Below are 20,482 nucleotides of genomic sequence, written 5' to 3'. Positions count from 1 at the left end.
TGAGGCCCAGAAGACTGACCCGGGTCCCCGCTGGGCCGAGTACCCTTTCCCCTAACCAGGAGTAGCCATGCTCCGCGGCGTCCACAGCCTCCTGGGCCGCTGATTCCCGCAGCTCTGGGTGGGTTCTGGACTGGACTTCGCCGCAGGAACCTGCAGGTATCGGCAGGGCCGCCGCAGGGAAGGGGAAACCTGCTTCTGGTGCCCCGCCTCCTGTGGCTCCAGGACGGCCCCAGGTTATGTGTCTAGCCTGGGTCCATTCTCGCCCCGCCAGAGTCGGATGTCCATCTCCCACCTCCCCTTTTCATGCTCATCCTGGCCATCTCTATCCCACACCCCGAGTCATGGAGGACCATGATCACGTGGACATTTAGAGGTTAATGCATGATGGCCTGATCTGAGACCCCCTGGGACCCCAACTCTGTGTGTGTGTATGTGTGTGTGTAAACATTCGGATGTTCCTCCCAGCACTGATACTCCTGCCTTAAGCAATCATAGGTCCATAGATTTGGACTGGAAGGGGACTTCCAAAGCCATCTAATCCAAGCCCCTCATTTTATAGATGAGAAAGTCGAGGTCACTAAAGGTGACTACAGATAGTAAGCAGGTATGCACCCCACTCTTGTGCTTCCATAGCCAAGGTTCTTTCCAATGTGTTCATTTCCATAGTCTTGGATTCTTTGTGACCCAGTTTGGGGATTTTTGTGTTCCAGGAGGAATCCTTTGAGTATTCCTGAGGAGAAACATAGGTCTCTGATCGTGAGGTCTAATACTAGGTGGGGGAGGGTCTTTGGGAGGAAGGAGGAAACAGAATCTTTGAGTTCTATCCATTGTGACATTTCTATCTCATAAGTCACCATCCCCACTTACCATCTGGGATGAAACTGTGGGGAGCCTAGCCTAGGAAAATAGATATCCCCCCATGAGTCAACTTTCTTCTGCCCTCCAGAAACAAAAGAGGGCTTCTAAATACCAAGGCTTATTTACAGGTCCAGAAAGGTGGGTCTGGTTTGTGGGAGAACAGGGGGCTTGCCTGGGAGCACAGCAGAGAAGAAAGGGGGAACTAGATGTGAGGAGGGAATTAGGGGTACACTGTTGGGAATTTCTTAGCCTTTTTTGATTGCTCCTTCCCCACACTCCTCAACATATACTCATTCTTTACTGATGGGTACTTTGGTCAGGAGCATGTCATTGAGTGGTCCTATTGCCATGGCCACTGGAACCAAGGATCAACGACAAAGCCTTAACCAGACCCAGCTTCAGGTACCCAATCGTCTGATCCACGAGAAGTCACCTTACCTACTACAACATGCCTACAATCCTGTAGACTGGTAAGAACTCCTGTTATTTCCTCCCCTCAAATCCCTACAATACCCTTCATCCCACCCCAGGTATTGATGAGGGGCTCCCACTTTGAGCTTCTTCTTCCTCTCAATCTCTCTAGCTTCCATCTAATGGACTGGTGAAGGACTCCCTTCCTCACCACTCCCCCCCACAATACATATACCCTTCTCCCTCATTGCCTGTCCCACCCACCCCCCAACTCCATAGAGGGTAGGAGAAAGTTGGCCCAACCTCTATTCCCTAGCATTGTATATCTTTTCTACACTCTTCCACAACTCATAATCATCCCTACCCCTCGTAGACTGTCAACTGATATCTTCTCTTTTGGAGGCCCAAGATTCATTATCCCTCAACCTGTAATTTGTCTCTAGGTTCCCATGGGGACAAGAAGCTTTTGATAAAGCCAAGAAAGAAAATAAGCCAATTTTTCTTTCAGGTAACATCTTTCCCTATCCTCTCCCTTTTACACCTAACTAGGGGATGATCAGCTCTAGACTTGAGAGTGGCTCAAGAAGTGGTGGTGGCTCTACCAAAATGCCTCTTAGAATAAATGTTTTCAATGACTCACTGGTTTGAGCCAACCAGCTGGAAGGATATGAACCTTCTGATTTTATCCAGTGGGATTGTGGTTAGCCATCCAACACAGACTGTACTTGACTCTCCCACATAACAGTCCAAGATTGATTCCCTAGAATATTCTCTTCATCTAAGCCTTCACTGTCCTCCAAACCTGGTCAAAGCTCATCATTTCCTTTACTGGCCTCCATATATCCCCTCTAGCCAATCCTCAGTGTCTCTTTACATTGCCTCCTTCCCCCATCCCCACCCCAGGCCAGTCCACAATGCCCTACTCCAACTCTGGTCAGCCGTTACTGACTTCCATTACTTCCCCTTTACCCAGAATAGAGTGGTCTATCCTTAAGGGCATAGCCTGTTTCCTTTTTGTCTAGTATCTCCCAAAGTCTGGCACATAACAAGAGTTTAACAAACACTGAATTGAATTGAATGTGGTCCAATTTGACCAGTCCTTACTGATTATCCTGTCTGTGCCAGCCCTCACGGGTCTCCCTATACAATGATATAGAGGGATCTGGTCAGTTCCTTCTAGACAGTCCTTGAAGGCCACAGCCACAAACACACACACACTGTCTGGTCATGGGTCTAGTTGGCTACTCAACTTGTCACTGGTGTCACGTGATGGAGGAGGAATCATTTCAGAATAAGGATATTGGGCAGATACTCAGTGAGGACTTCGTGAGCGTAAAAGTGGATCGAGAAGAGCGTCCTGATGTGGACAAAGTGTACATGACCTTTGTGCAGGTGAGGACTATGAGTGGGGCTCTTGAGAGACCAGAGAGACAGAGGCCAGGAGGTTCCTGAAGGCTGCCCCCTAATTCTCTGCTCATCCATTTCCCCAGGCCACCAGCAGTGGTGGGGGCTGGCCCATGAATGTGTGGCTGACTCCTGACCTCCAGCCATTTGTGGGGGGCACATACTTTCCCCCTGAGGATGGAGTAACACGTGTAGGTTTCCGAACTGTTCTCCTGAGGATCCGTGAGCAGGTAAGTGCATATTGGATAGAGAGTGGTAGACGGGAGAGGGCTGTGAAGAATACATTTGAGGGGTCAGCTAAGTACCAGGCCTGGAAATGGGATGTCCTGGGTTCAAATCTGGCCTCAGGCACTTCCTAGGTGTGTGACTCTAGGCAAGTCACTTAACCTCTTTTCCTAGCCCTTATTGCTCTTCTGCCTTGGAACCAATATTTAGTGTAAATTCTAAGACAGAAAGTTTCTTTATTTAAAAAAGAATACATTTTAATATGGAGGACAGGGGAATGATTGGATGGGTGCATGTAGGGAAGGGAAAGAGGACTGGGGTAAGATGGCATAAAGAAGAATTTGAGAGGGCATCTAGGGGAAAAGATTAGAAGAAAAAAAAGTTGTGGGTCATGGAGAGAGTCTCCTGCACTCCATGTAACCATACTCTGTGTTCCTTCCCAAACAGTGGAAGCAAAACAAGGCAATGTTAATGGCAAATAGTCAACGGGTCACAGCCTCCCTGTTGTCCAGGTCTGAGATTTGCATGGGTGACAGAGAGCTACCCCCCTCTGCCTCAGCAGTCAGCAACCGATGTTTCCAGCAGTTGGATGAGGTCTATGATGAAGAACATGGTGGTTTTGCAGAAGTCCCCAAATTCCCTACACCTGGTCAGTGATTCTTGTCTCCTCCTCCTTACATTTGGCATTTGTCTGTTCCCCCTAGGTGTTAGTAGACCACTTTGATGCCCAGTCCACCGCCTTTTGGGCCCTCCATCCATAAAACATAACTGAGCCCAACCTTTTATTTATTTATTTGTTTGTTTTTAGACCCTTACCTTCTGTCTTAGAATCAATAATGGGTATTGGTTCTGAGGCAGAAGAGTGGTAAGGGCTAGGCTAGTGATGGTCAAACTACAGCCTGGGGGCCAGATGCAGGGGCCCCCATGTTCTATCCTGCTGCATGACATTATTCCTAATCTGACAAATGAATCTTCGAAAGAGTTGCCTTAGAAACAGACTGACAAATGAGCATTTCCTTTGGCCCTCTCTTTAAAAAGTTTACCCATCACTGGGCTAGGCAATGGGGGCCAAGTGACTTGCCCAGGGCCACACAGCTAGGAAGTATCTAAGGCCAGATTTGAACCTAGGACCTCTCGTCTCCGGGCCTGACTCTCAGTTCACTGTGCCATCCAGCTGCCCCTGAGAGCCCAACCTTTTCATCTCTGAGCCCCCTTTCCTTGCAGTGATCCTTAGCTTCCTGTTCTCTTATTGGGCCACTCATCGAATGGCCACTGATGGTTTTCGAGCCCAGCAAATGGCCATGCACACACTGAAGATGATGGCAAATGGGGGCATCCGAGACCATGTGGGGCAGGTAAAGAGAAGCAGATTGGGGAGGGCTGAGTGGATCCAGTAGACTAGAACCCTAATGTCTTTCTTGGGGTTAGGGTTTTCACCGCTATTCCACTGATCGTCAGTGGCATATCCCTCACTTTGAGAAGATGCTTTATGATCAGGCCCAGCTGGCGGTAGCCTACACTCAGGCCTTCCAGGTAACCTCTGACATCCTAGTCCCATGGATATCCAGGTCATTTTTGATCTCCATCATGCCCACTCCACATGCCCAAAGACTTCCAGGTGACCCATGTCTTTATCTGCCCTGATCCCCAGATGTTGAAACAAAGTTTGAATCTTTTGGATAACTTAATGGCCCTCCCCAATTTCCCAAGACCATTCAGGTCACCCCAATCTTCAGTCTCTTGAATAGGTCCCCAGCAGGTCTCTCTGAAGGTATATTGAAATCACAGTCTCTTCCTTTCGACCTCTGGGAATTTGCTTTGCTGTCCCCAAGATATCAACACCTCCCTCTCCTCCCATACCCAACCCTGCAGATCTCTGGAGATGAATTCTTTGCTGACATTGCCAAAGACATCCTACAATACGTGAGCCAGAACTTGAGTCACCAGGTGAGTGGACATGGGAGGATATGTGTTGGGGCAAAGGGAGCCTCTTCTGCCCAGTTCCCAAAGACACAGGGTTGTGACAAGGACCTTACACCTTCATCTCCCCGTAGTCTGGTGGCTTCTGCAGTGCAGAGGATGCAGATTCTATACCTGAGGGAGAAAAGAAAGCCAAAGAGGGAGCCTATTACCTGTGGAGGGTGAAGGAGATCAAAGACCTACTGCCAGAACCTGTGGAAGGCTCTAATGAGCCGCTGACCTTAGGCCAACTCTTCATGAAGCATTATGGAATTACAGAGAATGGCAACATCGGAAGCACCCAGGTGAAGGCCCCAGGGTGGGAGGAACATATAAAATGAGGCAATCCATGCCCAATGTTGGCATGGCTTAGGGAGACATAGGGAAGGCCACAGGTGAGAAGATTATGGATGACAGCAGTAAGGGATGACCAAAATAGAGGACCAGTGATGGAAGGCCATGAGAGGGGACCACTGAGGGAGACTGTAGGTGGATATGGATAAAAAAAACATATTGTAGCATAGATGAGGAAATCCCTGGAGGGCACAAGTAAATGACACCAAAGAACACGAGTAAAAGAAAGTCATGGGGATACAAGTGGGAGGACTCTGGAAAGGCACAGATGAATGGGTTCATGGAGAAACAGGTGAAAGGACCATGAAGACACAAGTAAAATGAGGTCATGGAGGGTACAGGAGAGGATACAGATGAGGTGGGAAATAGGGAACATAAGCAAGGGAACTGTGAAGGATATAATTGAGAGGGCCATAAATGAAGGAGACCCAGAAGTCTGGGGGCAGAGGCTAACTGGAGCATAGCCATACCTTATCTTTAAGCCCCTCAGGAGGAATCCCCAAATACCAAGTGACATAGATCTAGAATATAAGTCAACATGGGAATGATATGGCTTGGGGCAATAGGGACTTTTTCTCCCCTCATTCCAAAGACCTCTCTCCCCAGTTTAAAGGTTTCTGAGGTATAGAGGATTCAGATTCCGTGCCTGATGGGGAGGGAGATGAAGCCCATGGGGGAGGGCCAAATCTATGGACAGTGGAAGGGATCCAAGAGTCCTAATATGGGTAAGTCTAGAGTCTTAGGGTAAGACTGTCTTAGCCCTGACATGTGTCCCTTAGGACCCTCATGGAGAGCTTCAGGGTCAGAATGTGCTGACAGTACGGTACTCAATGGATCTCACCGCTGCTCGCTATGGTCTGGAAGCAGAGACTGTCCGGATGCTACTAGATATTGGGCGTGAGAAGCTCATACAGACCCGAAAACGTCGTCCCCGGCCCCGATTGGACAGCAAGATACTGGCAGCCTGGAATGGTGGGGGAAGGCAACCCTGGTACCTTGGTTGGGGAGGTGGAAATCAGGCCCCCAGAATGCTGGCTACTTGGAATGGGAATAGTCAGATCACTTTACCCCATACAGTGATAGCAGAGAGAATGACTGAATCCCTATGGCTTCTTTCCAGGGCAGGAAGTAGGAATGAATTGGATGAGGGGATTAGAAATGGGGCTCATGGGGCTGATGAAAAGGGCATAAATCAAAGACTCATAGAATTTCAGAGCTAAAAGAAAACTAAAGTCCACTTCCTGATCCAAATCCCTCATTTTGTAGATGGGGACACAGAGACCCCAAAAGAAGAACTATATGAACAATTAAAAAGTGTGGTAGAGTAGAAAAAAGTTGGATTTGAATGTATGAGCACCTGGGTTTGATTCTCAGCTCTTCCACTTCTTTCCCTATGTTACCTTGAGGTTTTGGTTCCTTCACTGATAAAACTAAGGCATTAGACAAGATGATCCCCTTTCCCCTGCCAAAACAAAACAACCTATTTTTCTTCCTCACATCTTCCCTCCTTCCCTTTTTCTCTCTTCAGGATTGATGGTATCTGGTTTTGCAATAACAGGGGCTACCCTGGGCAATGAGGAGATGATCAAACGGGCCATCGATGGGGCCAAGTTTTTGAAAAGGCATCTGTTTGATGTCAGTAGTGGACGACTTATTCGGGGGTGCTATGCAGGTGCTGGGGGAACTGTGGAGCAAAGGTAAGGGTCCAGAGAGAGGCTGCAGCAAGTCTTGGGTCTTCCATAGAGTAATGGGTAGGGGCAAAATTTGGGATAGAGAAGGAGCTCAGTTGAATAGCACTGGAAATATGAGAAAGATTTCAAGAACCTGGATGGGTCTGGAGGAATTCTACTTTCATGTGGTCTCTTATTAAGAGGGTGGGAATGGATTTGGACATACTGGGAAAGAGAGAACACCTTAATGTCTTCTCCCTTGCCCCAAAGCAAGACAGAATAGTGTATGCCTCCCCTCTATTATCTAGAGTAGGTATGCTCTTCCTAGAGCAGGAGTTCTTAATCTGGGGTCCACAGAAGGAGTCCATAGATAGATTTCAAGCAGTCAATGACCTTGGATGGGAAAAAATGATTACATCTGTCTTTTCATTAATCTCTAAAATTTAGCATTTTCTTTCCTTATGAATTTTTTAAATACAAAAACTTTTTCCGAGAAAAGTCCTTAGGTTTTACTAGACCATAGAGTCCATGCCACAAAAAAAAGTCAAGAACCCCTGCCCTTGAGTATGCGAATTTGCCATTCACTCATATCCCCATTGCTCTCTCCCCTTGTTATCACCTATGTTGCCTACTTCTCATCTTCCCCACCATCCCTCTAGCTCCTCCCAGTGGTGGGGCTTCCTAGAAGACTACGCCTTTGTGATCCGAGGTTTGCTGGACTTGTATGAAGCTTCCAGGGAATCTGCATGGCTAGAGTGGGCATTGAAGTTGCAGGATATGCAAGATAAGCTCTTCTGGGACACCCAAGGAGGTGGCTACTTCTGTAACGAAGTTGAACTCCGGAATGACCTCCCTCTTCGACTCAAAGATGGTCAGTAAGGGGGGAAAAGGAGGGGAAGCCAACCAGGGGAGCCCTAGGAGGAATTCCCTGGAGAGGCAGTACTGTTTAATAGAAAGAGCTTTGGCCTTGGAGTCAGGAGAGAACTGGACTGAAATGCCATCTCTGGTAACTGAGAAGTCACTTAATCCCTCCAAGTCACAGCTGTAAAATGGGGATAATTCACAATTACATCAGTAGTCCTTGCCTCAGAGGATGGTTAGCAATAGTAAATGGGATAAGGTTTGCACAGGGTTTCGGAAACTTCCAAAACTATATACACCTTGGCCATTCCATCCACGTGAGCTTACAGCTACAGAGGTAGTGTGGTGGGATGGCATGAGAGTCCATCCTGAAGTCAGGAAGATCCACCTCTGAGCCAGACTAGCTTGGTGACTAGGGTCAGCGCTTGTCACTTAACATCTCTATGATCAGGGCAACTCGCTAAGACACTGAAATTACAGAAAAGTCACCGACCTACACTGGCAGAGGGAATTACCTCACCCCAGAGTTCCCAACACCAATAAATAACAGGTTTAACACACACACACACGTATATATATATATATATATATATATATATATATATATATATATATAGGCATATATTATATAGAGAGCTATACATATATCTATATCTAGGTCTATATTACATGTATATATGTGTGTATATATAAATAATGCAGTCCTTGGTAATTAGGGCAAAACCAAAATGTTGCCAACAGTCACAGCCAGAGCTCTGAGCATACACATAGATAGACGCAGTCATACCCATACCCTAAACTCACAAACAAATGGGGTACAAACCTAACTAGAGACATGTGTATATCCCACAAACACACACACTTAAGTGTATGCACAAACACATAAAAGTGCACACACAAGCACAGAGATTCACTTATCTAAATAACCTATGTGTGCAGCAATCATGAGCAGATGTAGTCTCAGAGACAGGAGAAAAGCTTTATATGTATGTGTGTATTCCTAAAAGAAGATAGGAATATATATGTACACACATATAGTTGTTTAGTTGTATCTGACTCCTTTTGGTCCCATGAACCATATCAATCAATTCTGCCCATTGGGTTTTCTTGGTAAAGATATTAGAGTGGTTTGCCATTTCTTTCTCCAGCACTCATTTTACAGATGAGGAAACTGAGGCAAACAGGGTAAAGTGACTTGGCCAGGGTCACAGAGCTAGGAAGTGTCTGGAGTTAAATTTGAATTAATGTCTCAAGGCCCACAGACAGACAGATAGATAGATCTTTATGTTTCCATATATAGATATATCTTACAAGAAGTTAGGAGTACACACAACTGCAGTGTGCATGCCTGCATGCATCTCTGTGTGTGTATGTGTATTTGTGATCCTGTAAGAAGATGGGAACATTTTCCTTGTGATTTCCTCCCTGGGACTGGATTCCAGGCTAGGGTTGAAGAGGTCAGAGCCGTGCTCCTCAGATACATGCCCCAATCCTCTCTGCCTGCCTTTGCCCGCAGGCCCCCTGCCCGTGGCACTGCCAGGGAGGGGCTGGCGGCAGGGCTCCTCCAGCCTCCATGACAAGCCCGCCCTTCTCCCTTTCCACTCTCTCAGATCAGGATGGCTCAGAGCCTAGTGCTAACTCCGTGTCTGCCCACAACCTACTGCGGATTCACGGCTACACCGGCCGCAGGGACTGGATGGACAAATGTGTCAAGCTGCTGACAGCCTTCTCCGATCGGCTCTGGAAGGTCCCCGTGGCACTGCCAGAGATGGTCCGGGCCCTGGTCATCCAGCAGCAGACAGTGAAACAGGTACGGGTGGGGGTGGGGCCCTGAAAGTAAGGAGAAGTAGGGGTCAAGGTGGAAGGAGCTGGGGATTCCTTTAGGGACCTCTGTGCTTCAGGAGCTCAGGAGGGAAGAGTTGGGGCTGGGGGAAGGGACAGGCCTGGACCCCTCTCCTGACTCACACACTTCCAGGCATGCTTTTGCCTACACTGACACATGATTGCTTGTATATTTGCACATGTATGTTATTTAAGATCTGTGTACCTGTGTGTGCATTTGTGTTTTTGTTTCTGCATCTGTGTATGTCTACAAGTGTGTGTGTGCACATATATGCATGCCTGTAGTTGTGTTTGTGCCTCATTAGCCTGTGAGTTTAGGGGATGGGTATGTCTGTGTGTATCTCTGTGTATGCTCATAGCCATGGCTATGACAGCCGGCAGCATTTTGGCTCTGCCCTAATTACCAAGGATTGCATTAGTTTATAATCAAAGCAGCTTGTCCAGACTGTCCCCATTCTTGGCTTTCCTCCCCTGGCTTGAAGGGACCTGGGAATCCTTTCCTGAGGCCTGACCCTCAGTTGGGAGGGGAGGGGAAGGAGAAGCATAGCCAGACAATGAGAAAGGAATAGCTAAAGAATTTCCTGTGGGGTCTTGGGCTAAGATCAGTGAGTATTTTACCCCACACTCCCAACAGGTTGTCATCTGCGGGAGTCCACAGACTACGGACACCCAGGCTTTAATCAACTGTGTCCACTCAGTCTATGTACCCAACAAAGTAAGCCTGCTAGCCTCCTTGTGACCCTGTGTTTTCCATTAAACCCCACCAGCCTAGCCACAGGAAACCTTGCTTTCTGGTCCCATCAAACTATTTTTCTTTTTTGGCGGGGTGGGGGAGGAGAGACCTATGATTTCCTACTGTAAGGAACACATCCCTCTTCCTATGCAGTTCAGCAACAGTTCTTCAGTTTAGAAAATGACCTGGGACTTGCCCTGGATCACAAAGCAAATGTGGATCAGAGGCTGAATGTGAACCCAGTTCCCCAAAGGCCAAGGCCAGTTCTCTATCCTTTAGACTTGATACTAGAGGAGAAATAAGAATTAAACCTAAGGGGCATCGAGGTGGCTCAAAGAATAGAGAGTTAAGCCTGGAGATAGGAAGTTCTGGGCTCAAATATGGCTTCAGAAACATTGCTGTGTGACCCCGGACAAGTCACTTAACCCCAAATGCCTAACCCTTATGGCTCTTCTGTATTTAGTATTAATTCAAAGACAGAGGATAAGACAAAAAAAAAAAAAAGAAAGAGAAAGAGAAACCTGAGATGACTGGTACACGAATAATTCATTGCTCATAGGATTAACAATAGCTCCTTTGTGAGGGTTTCCAGTGAATCCCCTCCCTTTTCTAGGCCTCAGTTTCCTGAATTTTCCATTGAGGTCATTGGTCTAGGTCATCTCTAAAGTCCATTTCTAGCTCTGACTCCTTCTGACCTTGTGGTAGGAGTGGAATAGAGAAAGAAGCTAACACATGGAAAAGCTAGGGCCCAGTCCCCCCAATCAGCACCTCTTGTTCCTTCAGAGCTCTGTTCCTCCAGGTCCCACTGACTCACTCCAGATCCTCTCCCCCTTCCCTTGCCTTTCCTCTTTCCTAGGTGCTAATTCTCGCTGATGGAGACCCTTCCAGCTTCCTTGCTCGACAGTTGCCATTCCTGGCCAGGTTTCATAAGCTAGAGGGCCGGGCCACAGCTTATATATGTGAAAATCAGGCATACTCAATGCCTGTCACAGAACCTGCGGAACTTCGAAAACTGTTGCTGCTGTGACTCATTGTGGGCTCTGAGCCTCTAGGAGGGAACTTTGAGCATCCGGTCAATAGATGACCCAGCAGTCAGAAGTGGGGCACTGACTTGACAGGAGCTTGTATCATCATCTAGCCCATGATGACCTCAAAAGGGTCATGGGTGATTCTCCTTCCTGAAACTTTCTATCCCACTGACCCCAGGGTAATCCCATGGAATCCATGGAATAAACCTCTGGGCCCCAACAGTTTTTGGCAGTGGTCTTGGGAATTACTTGGAAAACTTGTGGGAAGAAGAGGAGGGAAAAAGTAGTTAAGAATTCTAGTCCCCTGTCCCTGAGAGTACAAATCCATTGATCCACTATTCCAATCCATGAGGGCGAGCTCCCTGAGCTGACATTCCACACCCTGATCTATTTAACCCTACTGCTTCCTCTCAGAATCTATCTCCTTTAGTTGTCCGTCCATCCATCCAGTTATGGAATCTCAAAGTTAAGAGGTGCCTCAAAGGTCATAGGATTTAGGGAGAACAAGAAGGAACCTAGTCCATTCAAGACTTCGAATGATATGGAATTTCCTAAGTTCCTGAGGTAGCCCAGTCCATTTGGGGACAGATTACTAGGAAGTTTTCCCTTGTGCCAAGCAGAGATATCTGCCTTCCAATAACTCTTGCCCAGTGCCCTTAGTTCTGATCTCTGAGGCCAAGTAGAACAAGGCCAGGGTCTCTTCCATTCTTGTTGAGCATCACCTCCACCCTTACTGGGTGGCTACAAGTTGAGACTGGGTGGGCCAAGCCAAGCCCAGAGAGAATGACAAGATCAACAGAGACAGGATGAAGACTCGGGTGTTCTGAGTCCTGAGCTTAACTCTGGAAACTCTAAAATGTAGAGCTGCTTTCTACCTGTGTGATCTTTGGCAAGTCCCCTAACCTCTCAGCTTCAGTTTCATCTGTAAAACAAAGAAGATAGCCTCTGATAACACTTTTAGCTCCAAAGCTAGAATCCTATGATGGAGGGATCCAGCAAGGGAGGGGTTAATGGAAAAATCATTTTCCCCTTTCAGCTTCTCGCCACACCACTACCCAAAAGGCTATTGGAGCTGTAGAAGACTGGGAAAGAAGAAGGGCAGAGGGACTTTTCAGTTTCACATTAGAGCTGGGGAGGGGGGAGAACAGTAGATGGAAGGGAGGTCTTTTGAGCAGGAATGATCTTAATAATCTCCCCATTGGAGCAAAGCCTCTCTCCTTTTCATTCTTAGATTAATATATCATGAGTGGAGTCTTGGCTTTGAACTCAGGGTGGCTGGGGGGTGGGGGGTAGAGAGGGAAAGGGAGCACCTGGCATAGAATGAGATGGGAAGGATAAAGGGATGTTTGGCTCTGGGAAACTCCATCCATTCTCCTATCGAGTCCTCTTCCTCCTCTCTTCAGCTGGTCAACTCTTATGGAAGGTGGAGTTCCCTTCTTTGCAGACTTCTTTTTGACCCAAAGGTTCAGTGCCCATTGTTTTAGGAACTGGATTGGAGTGAGCAAGGCAAAGGCCCTAAGAGAAGAGAGGGAAGTAAGGAGTGTTTGGCTCTTATCCAAGGAAAGGGCTCAGAAGCCTTCAGTGAGGGGTTTAGGAAGGTAATCTGTGTCTAACCTCCCATTTCTTTGTAGTTGGATGAATTGGAGATGGGAAGAATAAGATATCCTTATAGCACCCTTTATTTTTAAAAAACTGAATGACAATCTCATTTGCAAGTGACTTGGTGCATTATGGGAAGTGTCCAAATCCTTTCAAGCTGCTGGAAAGAAGGAATCTTAATAAGCCCAACAACCAACATGCTTCTTTCCCCAGAAGGTTTTCTTCTGCCTTGGCATGGCCAACCTGAGATATAGCTTATCCCATCTGCCTTCACCTAGCTCAGTCTCATCTTTTCATGCTCAGACCTCCCTCTAATCTAGTGTTTCATATTCAAAGAGTCCTCTTCTGGTGTCTAGCCACCTACTTCCCTGTGAGTCCATCACTCTCTTAGTCAGTCGTCCTTACCTGCTTTGTGGTGATGAGCAGGTCTTTTCCTACCCTGGTCTTCAGTCAGGCTCCCTTCATTTGCTCTATGCCAGCCTCCATACCATGGTGAAAACCAGAGACTTGTAGTCAGAGGACTTGAGTTCAACTTCTAGTATGACCTTGGGGGAAAAATCACTATTCTATGCACCCCTCATTTTCTTTGTAAAATGAAGGGGTTGAACTAGGTGTTCAATAAAGTCCCTTCTGGTTCTCTAGGGATCCTAGATATGCTGCTGAACTACTTCCTAGGAGGGTGAGAGACCAGGTAACGGCATATTAGGAAAAACATTGACTTTGGAGTCTAAGATCTCATCAGCTGTCTAGGTCAGCTGCTTCTTCTGTAAATTGAGGGGCTTTAAATTATTTCTAGAATATCTCAAAATCTTATGATTCTTAAGATTTCTAAGTCCATTATGTGATCTCTTCCCTCCCCCCTTTTCCTCTCTTCTCTCCTCCTCCTCTTCTCCCTTACCAGACTAGAGAAAGGAGAATTAGGACATTGAAGGATCTTCGGAGATAATCTAGTTCACCTCTTATGTTTACAGATGAAGGTTGAATATTCCCTGAAAACAGCACAGGATATGATAGCAAGATGGGTTGGGGAGCCAGGTGTAGGACATTAGGGATCTCCAGATAGGGGGTAGTAGGCAGGAGTTCTGGGGGAAGAAGGTGACCATGTAAGAGCAGCCACAACCTAGCTCCTTGGTTGGCTTGATCTATGATCTGCCTCTCCCATTTATCTGATTGCCCTGTCAAACCTCTTTCTAATTCACTCTGGACTTCAGAGGTCCTGTGCTGATATCAGGAAGCAGGGGAGATGGAGGAGTTTAAACTATAATAGAGAAGGAGTACTAGGTGAGTTAAGGCAAAAGGAGAAATAGATAAGAGACTGGGGCTGGGAGGGCAAAAAGAGAAGATTGCAGTATCCCTGGGGAGAGTATCAGTGAAGACTAACACAGATGGTCACTGGGGTTGGAGGGGGATGTCATTGTTCTGCCTGGGCATCTGGGCCCATGGTGCTGACCACTGAGCCCATCTGGAAAGGATTAGGGTTCTGGCCAGCATGGTCCCCTATCCCCTTTCTGGCCAGAGCTTACTCCATGTTGCCAGGAAATGTAGAAGGATGGCTGAAAGGAGGTCTCCAGCAGAGAAATGGGCAGCGCAGACAGCAGAAACAATGAAAGTATATCTCTAATACATGTCTCACACATACCTGCCATATGGAGCTCTGTTTGGCACAGCTCTAGTCAATGCCCTCTGAATCCCCCAGGGTATACCTTGGGGACAGGTAGAATTTCCAGAAGCTTTTTCTTCTCCCCAAAGCCTCAGAGAAACACACAATTTGGCACCCTTCACCACTTGCTTCTCTGTCTTTCCCCCCTTTCATTGTCCCTTCTTTCTGCGTCTCTTCTTGGACACAGGCTGCTTTCATTTGAAATGCTATCCATTTTGCACTTTCTATATGATTTCTAGAAGATTTCTACAGGAAGAGAGATGAAGGAAAGTCAAGATGTAGGGGGCAATTTAAACAAAGGCAGAGAGGTGAGGAAGCAGAGTATTGGCTGAGGGATAGAGAATAAATGATCTGGTTTGGATTTGGCTGGAGTATAGTGTAATGAGAGGTTGGAATGGAGGAAATAAGTCCGGGAAGGTAGGTTGGAGCCAGTCTCTGGAGGTCAAAGAGTCTGGAATGTATTCAGTAGACAATGGAAAGCTATTGAAGGTTTATGAGTGAGGCCATGTTATGATCAGTGACATTTGGAAAATTAATCTGATTGTGCTGTGTAAGATGGGTTAGAAAAGGAACACTGGAGACAAGCATCATTGCTCATGGATCTCTAGTGTGGCAGTTCAGGATTCAGTACAGGAGATATTTGAGCACAGGGTTCCTCCAAGTCCATCAACTCATACAATTGTGGGGGCTACCTACTCCATTTCTGTGCCTCTGCCCCAGTTCACACCAAGTGTCCACCTGCTCCTGAGACATCACTATAGCCTCATTTCTAGAGTCAGAGCTGAGCCTACAGAACAATTTAAGGACTTGAGGCTTCTTGTCATTGCCTGGGGGGGGGGAATATGGGGAGATCAAGTGTCTGGATAATGGGGTAATGCCCTTCCCACTGATATTGAGGCAAGCATGAACATTGAAGGAAGATACTTCAGAGGAAGTCCCATGGAGCAAGGGAGAAAGGGGACAAGATGGTTTCACAAACTAAGACTGGAGAAGCAAACCAATTAGCAACAACTGGAGTACACTAACAGAGATTTTTCCTTCCAGATTTATGTTAAGGATATTTATTAGCATCGAACTATGCCTGCAACAAGGACAATCCGTAGGAGGAGGATGAAGAGGCTGAGTGGCAACTAGAAATTCCCATAAAACTTGATCTCTCTTGGACTTGGAGCTCCTTAAGAGCAGGTAAAGGTCCCTATCTGCACTCTCCATAAGGGATTGGAGAATGTCTCTCCTCACTGTTTGTCCTTGAGCAAATCAGAGCCTTTCGAGGTCTCAGTTTCCTCATCTATTAAAGGAGAGATTATGCTAAGATCTTTGCGGTTCCTTCCAGCTCCAGTGCTCCGTGCATGAGTCTTGACACCATATGACATTCTCTTTTTGTTAAATCGGGGGTCGCATTAGCTGGTTTTAGAGCTCTCCTATTCTATCATCCTATCTACGATTCACTTTATCTACCTGAGCCTGGGCAGCAGACTGCATCTACAGAGCTATAAGTAGGGTTGGTAAAAGGGAGGGGACTGTTGCTGGTAAAGGGGAGGGGTGGGTGTTGCTTAGGAGAAGAGAATAATTTTGGTGAGAGGTAGGGACGAAAAATAGCTAAGTTTCCTCCAGCCTAAGCCTCCTTGCATGGGCCTTGGTCACATCTGTCCCAGATCTCCCCCTTTTCTCCTCCTCATCGTGTCCCCCCCACCTCATCCCATGCCCCGTCAGGGGCGGGCCTACCTACCAGAGGGAGCAGCTGAGAATCGGGGCGCAAGGTGAGAGCGACGACCGCTGCAGGAGGAAAGGAAGGAGGCAAAAAGAGATGGAAAAGAAAAGGGAAGGAGGAAGGGAAGGAGGAAGCTAGCGGCCGAAGTTACCCTCCCCCCACACCACCCCCCGGCGCCGCTGCTCTAAAAGGAAAGGTGTCAGCCTCGTCTCCTAAATCAGAAATAATCATCCCCATAAAAGATGACATCCTCCGCCCACCCCCGGCGCGGGGTTGAGTTTGAGACTCTCGGGCCCTCGGCAAGCTGAGCAGCTGCTCGCTCTCTGCCTGGGAGAGGGAGAGGGAGAGACTGGGGAGCTGCTCATTAGCATTAAGTTTAAATGAGTCCGTCCTCGTTTGCATACTTCTGTGGAGCTCGATTTCTGCGGAAGGGCAACTGGGGAGCCGACGGCGCAGACGCCCAGCCCTCGGCTAAGCTCCCTGCCCCCCCCCCCAACCCCACCCTTTGCGGGAGCCTAAATCATCTACCCGACGCGACCCCGAGTGAGGGATGGGGAGGTCTGTCTATCTTTCTTCGTGGCGCTGCTTCATTCAGTCGGAAAAACAGAAGGGGAGTCCCAGGGGACTCCTGAGGTCAACCGCTCTATTCCTCTGCCTCAGGACAGTGCCTTTTTCTCAGGCGCCCCTCGGGAGGAGATGACCCGACTCCTCTCCGGTGCCTTTCCCTCCCATGACGTTCAGGAAGTGCTTCCTAGTGTCTAACCCTTAATTTCCAACACACTGAAATCGTAACGCATTTTCCTCCTTAGTCCAGACAGCTTCCTGCGGGAGGGGGCTGGAGTCCAATGGGCTGTAGGGGGAGCAACTGGGTAAAGAGGCCGGAGAAGAGGAGCGGGCCAGAAGCTGAGGTAGCCGAGAAAGAGGACTTTCACTTGCCCCTCCCCTTGTCCAGGGTGATGGGACCAAGATATCAGCATCCAGCCACCGGTCGCCACGGCTGGGTGTAAGGTTGGAGAAAAAGAAGGGCACCTCGTCTGGGAGCGTGGCTGAGATGGAGTCAGCGACATTCGGACTCCCGATTGGGCAGACTCAGCTCCATTTTGTTACCCTCAGCCGACTTCTTTCCGGCTTCTCTTGAGGGAACCAAGAACTGTTCAGTCTTGGCCCACTTCTCTGGCTCCTTTCTGCCGTAATACCCTTTCCATTTCCACCCTTCGGACTTTCCCACTTCTTTAGAGGGAGAAACCGAGGCACAGTACCACGCCTTGGAGGCTGGAGTTGAAAGGATACTACTGCCTTAGTTACAGAAACTGGCCTGGACTCCAGGCTTCTCTAGTTTTCTCCTAGCTCCACACATGTTCATCACTAGCAAACGTCCTACAATCCCCAGCCTCCGAAGTTGCTTATCATCATCTTACTCCCCAGGAGACCAAAGGCCTCAATCTTTATCTCCACGGTGCTGAAGTGCTTTCTTCAGACTAGGTTTAGTGCCCCACTCCTAGCAGAAAAAGCATCAGCTTTATAAAGTAAGTCCCCTCACACTCCGACAAGTCCTGTCACCCTATGTGGCCAGTGCGGCAGGATGTGGCGGAATAGAGGTCTTTGGAGCAGCTTCTTCCTCGGTCAGAGTATAGGACTGGAGGAGAGGACACCGGGTCATGATCATAGGCAGATACACAGGGACTGGGTCGTGCCCCAGGTGGACGTCCACCTCACCGATCCTCGCCTGGCTGTTTTTCCTTTCTTTAACTCCCCCCCCCCCAAACCCTCCAAATCACACACCCCTCTCCAATCTCAGCCCCGCCCTCATGCCTTGGGACTGCCTAGGTCAGTCTTGGTCAGTCTAGGCCCCGCCCCGAGTCCTTCCTCCTGCACTAGGCCCCACCTAACTGTCCTGCCTCTCCATCCTCCAGCTCGGAGTAACCAGGTCTTGGGGTTGCCACTTTGAAAAAAGACCCAGGTTTTCGTGTTGGGCCCCATTGCCCTCTCCGTGGGCCCTTCCCTTTGGGAAGGCAGAGCTCCGCTCTCCACCCCCACCTCCGGATGGATCTAAACCCTGAGTCTCCCTGGTTCATTTCTTAGGCTGCAGTTCTTTCCCTAGCCCAATTCTTTATGGGAGGCGGAGAAGCCGGGAACTAGGAGCCACAGAAGGCCGGAAGGGTCCAAGATCAAAGTGGCAGTAGACCCCAAGGGCAAGCCCCCAAATTTCCTAGGGGCGCCCTGCAAGGGAGTCCTCGAGACCCTAGTAGCCAATAGGAAAAGGGGTTCGACAACTGTGGCACTATGATTGGCTTCTCACATTCCAGAGGGGCTAGGGGAGTGGGGGGGAAGGAAAAAAGGGCGGTCCCAGGCGTCCGGGTTGGAACCGGATTCCAGCTGTGGTTCTTTACCCGCCCCTTCCCCGCCTCCTGCCCGCCTGCCTCGCCTTTCAACCAATAAGAGGACGGCGTGAGGCCGGCGGCACGCCTGGATTGGCTGAGAGGCTGGCTCCGGAGGGGCGGGGCCCGGGGCTTGAAGTTGGAGTGAGGGATCCAGCTGTGCTGTGCGCTGGGCTCGAAGCTTTCGCTCCAGTCTCTGGTCCGAGGAGGAGGCAGTGGGGCCGGCAACTGCAACTGCAAAGGCAGCGACAGCAGCGGCAGCGGCAGCGATAGCTGCAGCAGCCGCATCTCCGCCCCCGGCCCTGCCCAGAACGGCCCCCCACTATCTCTCCGCCCCACCCGGACTGCTAAGCTTGTGGGGGGGAGGAGAAAGGAGCCCCTCCTTGCTCCCCCCCAAACCCCCCCAACCCCAGAATAGTCCTTCTTCCCTTTTCCCCACCGACACCACAACTGGCAACCCGCCGGGGCGATGCTGACTGCTTAGACTCTGCCCTCGTTGCTCCGGGGAAGACTGGGCACCCCCCCCTTCCGTGGCCCCCAGCCCATAGGCAGTCTTCCCTGGCTCTTCCACATTCTCTACTGCTGCAGTGAGGTGGTCGCAGAGTCGGGCGCCCAGCACCTGAACCTGAAGCAAAGAAGCCTGAACAAAGTGAGGAGGAGCCGGCGGGGGGGAGAAAAGGGGGAGCCAAGGCCCAGGGGAAGCGGGGACCCGGCCCGGAGGGGCCCGCCGCGGGCCAGGAGCGCGACCGCGGATTCAGGGCCCCCGGTGGGCAGCATGCCCCTGGGGGCGGCGGGAATCGGGCTGAACTGGCCGGCCCGGGGGCACAGCCTCCGCCCTAGAGCCTCCCGGATGCGTCCTCCCAGGGGTCCTCCGGTTCTGTGAGGACACCCCCCCCCTCGCAGGGGGTACCGCTTGCCCCGCTCCAGACCTGGGGCTCAGGCTGGCGGGAGGATGGACGAAGAGGAAGATGGAGCCAATGCCGAAGAGTTCGGGCAGCCCAAGACCTTGGTGCGGCTCAACGACCTGTCAGGATCTGGTGGCCTGTCGGGACCCGGGCCGGGGCCGGGGCCGGGGCTGGGGCCAGGGGACAAAGACCCAGGCGGTACCGACTCGGAGCCGGAGCCGGAGGGACTGCCCTATCCTGCGCTCGCCCCAGTGGTTTTCTTCTACCTGAGCCAGGAGAGTCGCCCCAGGAGCTGGTGCCTCCGTCTGGTCTGTAACCCATATCCTTCGGGAGACTGCAGTGGAGAAATGGGTGGGTTGGTGGGGGACAGGTAAGTAAGCATGGAGGGGAACAGCTTGGGGGGGGGGTGAATCACAGGTGAAGGGAAGACAGGTGAGACTGGAGGGAAGAGGGAACTGATGGGGGGGGGCTGTTAGAGTAAGGGGGGGAGGGGAGAACCAGGTAAGGCCAGGACTCCAAAGGAGAGACAGCCATCACCATCTCAACCCTTCTAGTGGGGTGAAAATCGGAGCTGTACTGCTAGAAAGGGGGAGACAGGGGAGGGGGAGGGGGCGAGGGAGGAACGTGCGCCGACCGTTCCGCAGCTGGACGCTCTCCAGATGTGGGGAGGGGAGAGAATCGTTGCCCTCCAGATGTGGGGAGATGCAGAAGCTATTGATTTCCCTGACCGATAGGGGCTGGATTTGCTTTCCTAAATTGGGGGGGGGAAGCAAGCAGAGAAGCAGTAAATGGGGGAGGGGGAGCTGTAATCTGCGCTTCCTTTCTTGCCATCTCCCCCACTTCAAAGTTTGCTACAGGATCAGGGGTCCATCCTCCCCACTTCG

At 49.7% G+C, this 20,482-nt stretch overlaps 1 protein-coding gene across 1 annotated transcript; it reads left to right on the top strand.

The window, feature by feature from the left end:
- The first annotated feature begins 919 nt into the window (after positions 1–919).
- SPATA20 (spermatogenesis associated 20) lies at positions 920–11,344 on the top strand. The gene is made up of 16 exons (XM_044674167.1): positions 920–996; positions 1,179–1,328; positions 1,713–1,777; positions 2,507–2,661; positions 2,760–2,903; positions 3,346–3,547; positions 4,123–4,253; positions 4,327–4,431; positions 4,771–4,845; positions 4,953–5,162; positions 5,991–6,183; positions 6,740–6,908; positions 7,541–7,752; positions 9,353–9,552; positions 10,219–10,299; positions 11,174–11,344. Exons 1-16 carry the CDS (start codon positions 920–922, stop codon positions 11,342–11,344), a joined length of 2,340 nt encoding a protein of 779 aa, XP_044530102.1.
- The last annotated feature ends 9,138 nt before the right edge of the window (positions 11,345–20,482 follow it).

This window comes from Gracilinanus agilis, chromosome 4, assembly GCF_016433145.1.
Source record: "Gracilinanus agilis isolate LMUSP501 chromosome 4, AgileGrace, whole genome shotgun sequence".
Classification (NCBI taxonomy): domain Eukaryota; kingdom Metazoa; phylum Chordata; class Mammalia; order Didelphimorphia; family Didelphidae; genus Gracilinanus; species Gracilinanus agilis.
The sequence above is the reverse complement of the archived record's forward strand: the minus strand, read 5'-3'. Positions and strand labels throughout refer to the sequence as shown.

What these genes read in the sequence shown, in the direction of transcription:
- SPATA20 (XM_044674167.1), top strand. Translation starts at nt 920, where the DNA reads ATGAGTCAACTTTCTTCTGCCCTCCAGAAACAAAAGAGGGCTTCTAAA. An exon ending in TTATTTACAGGTCCAGAAAG is followed by an intron (nt 997 to 1,178) that starts GTGGGTCTGGTT and finishes TACTTTGGTCAG; the next exon opens with GAGCATGTCATTGAGTGGTC. An exon ending in CCCTCTTCGACTCAAAGATG is followed by an intron (nt 7,753 to 9,352) that starts GTCAGTAAGGGG and finishes CCACTCTCTCAG; the next exon opens with ATCAGGATGGCTCAGAGCCT.